Below are 7,474 nucleotides of genomic sequence, written 5' to 3'. Positions count from 1 at the left end.
GGGTGAGAAAAACATCAGGCACTTTGGTTTTTGGCGTGGATTTTGAGGGAGGTGGGAGGGCTCTAATCTCTGGCTTTGGTTTGTTTACCCACGCAGCTCTCCATTCAGCTGTGGGTGTTTTCTCTCCACAGCATCTCCCTGCTGAGACAAAGACGCGCTGTTCACCGGCGGCGGATGGTTAAACGCAGAGAAGGAGGCGAGTCTGCAGCGCCGAGCCCCCCCCCCCCCCCCCCCCGGACCCGACGCACAGTCGCTGTCCTTTCAGCACCACCGCAGTCACCTTGCGGTGAAAGTCACAACCCCGCTCAGGACTGATCCGATCGATCACCGCAACTTGGCCAATGAGCTGAGTTTATTCTGCCAGCGTCTGTCCTTCCATCTCGACATCTTGGACGATGTGACGTCCATCCTTAATGCGATGCCATTGGCTGCAATCACATTTGGATTTCGATTACCCTGCAGCGATTCTCCTGTACGCGACGCGACGCGCATCGCCCTCCGGTTGCGTTCGGTTTGGAGGGGATGTAGCCTGATGCGCGTCACGCGTCTCCGGTGAGGAAACGACAGGGTCCGACCCCGCGCTGCTTCCGGACAGGCCACTGCCGTGTGCGCGGCGCGCGGCGCGCCCACGCATTACCTTTGAGATGAAGGTACCTTATTGGCCAAATGCCTAGTGGACGCGATGGGCCCGAGCGACGACAAGGATCACATTGTGATAAACGTGGGAGGGATCCGACATCAGACGTACCGCAGCACCCTGCGCACTCTACCTGGCACGCGCTTGTCCTGGCTGGCCGAGCCCGACGCGCCCAACCACTTTGACTATGACGCCAAGATCGAGGAGTTTTTCTTTGACCGCCACCCTGGCGTGTTTGCACATATCCTTAATTACTACAGGACAGGCAAATTGCACTGCCCGGCTGATGTCTGCGGGCCGCTCTACGAGGAGGAACTCGCCTTCTGGGGCATTGATGAGACAGACGTGGAGCCATGCTGCTGGATGACCTATCGCCAACACCGGGAGGCAGAGGAGGCCCTTGATAGTTTCGGTGGGGGGGGGCTGTTAGACCTGGCGAACGACGAGGAGCTGGAGGCGGAACATGCTGAGGATGATGTGGATGAGATGACGAGGAGGCTGGCACATGGAGACTGTCCTGAAGCGAGGACTGGCAGTCTGTGGAGCCGGTGGCAGAAATATGTTTGGGCTCTGTTCGAGGACCCTTACTCTTCTAAATATGCAAGGGTGAGTTGATGTTAAATGTTTTGAACCGGCTATGTTACACCCAGTTGCTCATTTAATTCAGTCAATGGAGCACGAACAAATTGAGTCATAAATGTGTCTGCCTTTGTCCTCTGGTGGAGATTCGATGATTTATGGGTCTGGAGGGTTTGGTGGGGGCTTTTGATGACCTTGAAATTGCCCTTCCAGCGGTTTCCACAGCAGGGATGTAACAGAGAAATGGAGGGAAAGGCCATCCAGACCTCATCTGTCAAAATCATTTACATGCAAATCATCACTCCGACTTTCCTCTACGTCTCAGGGGAGAAGAGTCTCACTGGGGCTCTCACGGGTCCGTGGATTGATATTTCCAGGACACATGGATCCCTGCCCAGGCTGTCTCTGCCGTTAAATAAGCTGCACTCTATGAAACCAGATCTTTAGCATCACCAGACATTTAGTGGCAGGCCTCCAAATAAAAGGTGGCTTGTATGAAGACTTCGTTGTAATAAGCACTTTTCCATCTGGGCACAGTGGCCTGGGATGATACAATGATTTTACACCTCTGATGTGTCCATGCACCCCCCCCCCCCCCCCCCCCCCCCCAGTGTGTTGAGCCACATGCTGCCTTAGCAACCGAAGCAGACTGCTTTGTGTACTGACATGATGTCACTATCGAACCGAGCTTTAATGAAAAAAAAAACAACACTACATGCAGACACTTTTGACTTTTATTTGCTGCATGCCGAAACATTTCCCAGAGAGCAAAGCAAAGCAGAGAGACAGAGTTCCGCCAAGACTGGCGAGAAGATTAATTGGAGCTGAGCCTCAGAGTTAATTACAGCCTCGCTTCACAGTGGAAGCATCAGTCGAAAAAACCCTCGTCACCTCAAGAGTGAGGAATTAGGAGCTAACCATGGTCACCCGTCACCCGTCACCCGTCACCCGTCACCCGTCCCCATCCCGCGGGCGATACTGTTCCTATGTGTCACAAAGATCCACAATCGACTCTCAGAGGATGAGGCGCAGCTTGTTTAACAGTTTGAAGGTTGGGATGCAGAAGGCGCAGCAAAGCAAGGCATCGGCAGTCGGCATGAAAGCAGCTTGGAAGGATGAGGCTTTACACAAAGGCGTGTTGGCAGCGATGTTTGGATTTCATCTCTCTTGTTCATAGCACACAGATTCAGTATAAGAACGTACACAAGTAAGGGTTGTTTACACTATTTAAAATAGTCAGAAATTATTTTCTCCTTTAGTTGAATATTTGGGTCTGAAAATGGTGAAAAAATATCAACGACATGAGAAGAGAAAATAGATGAAATGAATATGATTGGATTATGTAAACCATTGATTCATTCTGTGTGATTCTGTATCATGATTTCTGTTCCGTTGTCAATAAGAATAATATAATATATAAACTCACGCTGCATAAGTAAGAGCAGAGCCAGAAACAGAACGTCCTTCGTCCTACAGTCCGTGTGACTGAAGACATTTTCTTGACTTTTACTTTTGTGGCAAGACAAATCCGCAATCCATGAAATTAGTACAAAACAGCTGACATCAAAGCTGTGGCTGGTGCCCCCCCACTGAAGTCCCCAACTTTCACTTAACAATACTGTGCACGAGCCTGAGAACCATTACACAAGCAGCACTTACTCTCAGAAAGACATCTTCATGCATGAACAAGCAACTATTGATCCTGCTTTTGAGATTCATGGGATGATTAAGTAGCTATCTACTCTTCCTGTCTGCCACTCTGTCCACCAAGTCTGATCTATTGCCTTCAGATCCCCATTGAAGGAAGATGCAGCTTTCCCATTCACACTGCAGTATAGAGCTGAACACTGTAAACCAGTGCAGTGTGGTGGGAGGATAACATGAGAGGGCGGCAATCCATGCCCAGGAGAGAATGCTGTATCTGTTACAGTCATGTAGTATGCATCAGAAATACCAGAGCCTAAATGTGATGAAATGCGATCATCTAATCAATACGTGATGAAGGCTAAAGTACGCGTATTCCATTAAGAAATATGGGCTTCTCATATCTTGTGTCCTCAGCGCTTTGCTTGTGCTTCCCAAGAGTTGACGTCGGACAGAGCCGCTGTGGCGATGGCGCCGCAGGGAAGAACCGCGTGCAAATGTAGTCACGGAGGGTGACGTTAGTGTTCCGTCTGCTGCCGCTGCCTTAGGCTTTGCGATTGTGCATGGAGCTTACCTTTGGAAATGCCACCACCTTGGGATCCGGTGGAGGGAAGAGAAAGGAGAGCAGCGAGCCTGCAGTGATTGTCCCTTTTACGACGACACCGCTGAGTCAAGCCACAGAGAGAGCTTTCATCCCATTGTTACCGTCGAACCCGATGCCACTGTCTCGGATAATCGATTGAATTGCATTGTGTCACGCTCAGAACGGCTGCTCGGGTGTCTAGCTTGATTATATTGCATTAATTACTGTTCCCATTCTCCTCTCTGTCCTCTTCCCTTTATTTCCTGTAACATATGTCTACTTCCTGCTCAGTGGGTGGCGCTGGCCTCGCTCTTCTTTATCCTGGTGTCCATCACCACCTTCTGTCTCGAGACCCACGAGGCCTTCAACCCGATTATCAACCGCACTGAGACGGAGTTGGTGGACAACGTCACGGTGGAGCACACCTACCAGGAGACCGAGACGGCGGCCTTCCTCACCTACATCGAAGGCGTATGTGTGGTGTGGTTCACGTTTGAATTTCTGATGCGAATAACGTTCTGCCCGAATAAATTTGACTTCATTCGGAATGCCCTTAACATCATCGACTTTGTGGCCATCTTGCCCTTCTACCTGGAGGTGGGCCTGAGTGGCCTGTCCTCCAAAGCAGCTAAGGACGTCCTGGGTTTCCTGAGAGTCGTCCGCTTTGTGCGGATCCTGCGGATCTTCAAGCTGACCCGTCACTTTGTGGGTTTGAGAGTGTTGGGCCACACGCTGAGGGCCAGCACCAACGAGTTCCTTCTCCTCATCATCTTCCTCGCTCTCGGTGTCCTCATCTTTGCTACTATGATCTACTACGCCGAACGGATAGGAGCCAATCCCAACGACCCACGGGCCAGCGATCACACGCACTTCAAGAATATCCCGATTGGATTCTGGTGGGCTGTGGTTACCATGACGACCCTGGGATATGGAGACATGTATCCCCGGACAACCTCCGGTATGCTGGTAGGAGCTCTGTGCGCCTTGGCCGGCGTGCTGACCATCGCCATGCCCGTCCCTGTGATTGTCAACAACTTCGGAATGTATTACTCTTTGGCCATGGCTAAGCAGAAACTACCAAAGAAAAAAAACAGACACATCCCACGGGCACCACAACCGGGTTCTCCAAACTTCTGTAAGTCAAGCATCAGCTCCCAACCTCAGAGCCCCATCGTCCACGATGACGTTTTCGAGATAAAGTTTCAAGGTAAGACGCAAAGATGATGGGAGCTATTGTGATGGCTTGCTCTGCCCGTTCTCCATATCATTACTCAGCTGCTTCAGTCGGATGGGAATGCAGATTAATGAGATTAAACAAATGACTTTCTCACCAAAAACAATCAATAAAATCTAAAAAGAAAAGCATTTTTTACTCCGGACAGGAGAACAGAGAGGCTGTGAGTTATCCTGCTACCTGTCTGCTATTGATTTTGCACCGTTTAATCCAGGGATTCACTCTGAAGACGAACCGAGAGTCTGTAATTATTATGCATTTGTAATTTATATTAACCAATAACCAGATATATTTGTCTTTGTTTGCTTTTGCTGCCTTCCAAGACTCCAAGCTGAACGGCGAGGCAGCTAATGCCGCTCTGGCAAATGAAGACTGCCCTCATATCGACCAGGCCATATCTCCGGAGGAAATCTTCAGCCCCAGCGAGAGAGAGCGGCCCCGCTTCCTGGTCACGACGGCTGAACGCCCCAACCACACAGGGGGCAGAATGAGGAGGGGTATGTACAGTAAGAGCCAATCACAGGCCCCTGTAAGACACTGACACCTCTCTAGGCCGTAGACGGGACACGCCTCTTTTCTGTCCACATCGACATAATCTATTTTTTGATACCATACATAATGTAATACCATCATTTATTTATTTACTAGCAAGAAAGTGATTTTTCAGATTTTTATGATCTAGAATGTGCGGTCTTAACATGCCTAGAAAGGTATTCATGTGTTAATGATAAATGCCATGCAGGATCTTTTCTTATGGGAACATTCCTCTTGACCATAACGGTGCATGAAGCGTCTTGCTGATGGGTGCTATCAGTATGGTGGAGGAGTGCAACACAAACAGCGGGAAGGTTCATGCCTTTAACCCATTTTTTAAAAACAAATATTCACAACATTCCTCTAAGACGCTCAAGTCTCCAGCTGTGTGCAGCTAAGACATCGGCGCACGGCACGACGCATTCCCTACCTAAGGTTGCCTACCTTGCAAGTCTTTCACAGTGTTATGCTCCGAGCCATCCCAGTACCACCCGGTGCATGCTCATCCTATACTCCTGATGCATGGAGCGTAATAATGTGTCTCAAGCCTGTGTTTACCTGTTTCTTTGGAGGCAAAAACAAGAAAGCAACAGGTGTAGTATGATCAGTGAGGAGCGCCGAAAGCGTTCTGTCGTGGATTCAGTCGCTGCGGTGTACTCAGAACGTTCTCTGTTTTTCAACTGAAGGTTATGAAAAGCCTTGGAGCCTTAACAGCATGTCTGGCATGAGCGGGGATGCCTCTGGAGTGTCCTCGGTGTCCGCCCTGCCCTGCAGCCCACCCTGTCTAATGCAGCACTCACATTCGCCCATCCCATCCATTATGTAGCATGGTTGAGTAGCAGACACAATGCCATTGGAAGGCCGGTCCACACTCGTCCTTCTTATCTTTTACACTTGCCTTCGCTCCTGCTTTTTTCATTTTTTCATTTTTTTCTTATTTTCCTGGAAAACTGTATCTTAACTGTGCTTGTACTCAAGCTTCCCAAGTGTTCTCCTTGGGTGTGTCATCATATCCTAGACTACCGAGCATTGGCAAATGCCCACCCTGCATGGGTCACCTCGGTTGCAGGCAAAGCACTCTTCTTCTACTTCTACCACAGGCTAAGCCCACTCTAACCCTGTGTTGACATCATTGCCTGTTGCTCTGTTGCTTTTGATCTCACATACAATTCTTGCCAGTAACATTTGATCTCATCTGCTTTACAATTTTGTGAAAGACTATTTCATAAGATGTAACCCCTGCCAGTAACGTGCTGGGCAGCATTAACGTTACACGGCTTTTTTTATTTTATTTAGCATGCCCAAAAGGTATCACTGCCAGCTGTTAAGGAAACTCCTCTTAAGCGCTTTGTGAGTTGCAAAGTAGAGACGTCATCATTCTGAAAGTGCAAACCATCACCAAAAAAATACAAAATAATTCTTGATGTTCATGATGTCCAATGCAATATGGAGATGATGACTATTGCTATGATACTAGTGATTACTACAGCTAATGTCGACAGAACTAAAACTGTTTGTTCATTTGCATGAACTGCATGAAATTATGTTCAACAAGAAGCTAACTGTATCGGTTCCTGTTAATGGAGGAAAAAAAATCTAAAGCTTTGAAAGCTTTTTAATTTTTTAATGCATATTGAGACATCTTTACAAGAGACTCAGTCATAGCAGAGGTTTTTATGTAGCTGCCATCCTTTGCCTTTCCCCAAATTCATATCTTTATTTTCCTGCACCTATTTGACCGGGGCCTCCATCTAGAATAGCGTGATTTTAACTTTGAACAACCTGTTATAAAACCAACGAATGCATCATGAGCATAAATAGCTTTTATACAAATATATTTGCAGCTAGTTAGAAGTTTTTAAATAGCATCTGTCGTCTGCAGAGACTTCTACGGCTGCTGTGACGGCTAATTGAAGGCCGGTCTCATTCTAAAACTATGGTGCCTTCATATTTGGTGAGGCAAAGTAAATGTGAGCTAATTAATTGATTACACAAGTACTCCCAGTGTAGCATCAGTACACTTTATACCATGCTCATAGCAGTGTAAAAAAGCTTTTGCTTCTCAATGGGCACCTTGTAAATTTTGCACTGCCCTCATACCCTTAATCACAGTAAAATAAAATAAAAATAAAAAAAAGGAATGAAAAAGCCCTTGCTGGTTATTACTGTTACTCCATCAAGCACATACTAGAATTTAACCTTTGTAGGGCTGTAAAAACCAGACTTTATAAAACAAATCTTAAAAACTTTTGTATGAAAAAGC

General features: G+C 47.6%; 1 protein-coding gene across 1 annotated transcript; it reads left to right on the top strand.

The window, feature by feature from the left end:
- Positions 1-682: 682 nt before the first annotated feature.
- On the top strand, positions 683-6,037 carry kcnc1b (potassium voltage-gated channel, Shaw-related subfamily, member 1b). The gene is made up of 4 exons (XM_068739471.1): positions 683-1,243; positions 3,735-4,650; positions 5,001-5,174; positions 5,898-6,037. The coding sequence occupies exons 1-4, from the start codon at positions 683-685 to the stop codon at positions 6,035-6,037; spliced, it is 1,791 nt and encodes a 596-aa protein (XP_068595572.1).
- The last annotated feature ends 1,437 nt before the right edge of the window (positions 6,038-7,474 follow it).

This window comes from Brachionichthys hirsutus, chromosome 5 (assembly GCF_040956055.1).
Source record: "Brachionichthys hirsutus isolate HB-005 chromosome 5, CSIRO-AGI_Bhir_v1, whole genome shotgun sequence".
Lineage (NCBI taxonomy): Eukaryota > Metazoa > Chordata > Actinopteri > Lophiiformes > Brachionichthyidae > Brachionichthys > Brachionichthys hirsutus.
Note: the sequence above shows the minus strand (reverse complement) of the source record. Positions and strands in the feature narration are given on the sequence as shown.

Bases quoted from the DNA above. Each gene is read 5' to 3' on its own strand.
- kcnc1b (XM_068739471.1), top strand. From the start codon at position 683: ATGGGCCCGAGCGACGACAAGGATCACATTGTGATAAACGTGGGAGGG. The intron at 1,244-3,734 runs GTGAGTTGATGT...CTTCCTGCTCAG, and splicing joins ACTCTTCTAAATATGCAAGG to TGGGTGGCGCTGGCCTCGCT. The intron at 5,175-5,897 runs GTATGTACAGTA...TTTCAACTGAAG, and splicing joins AGGGGGCAGAATGAGGAGGG to GTTATGAAAAGCCTTGGAGC.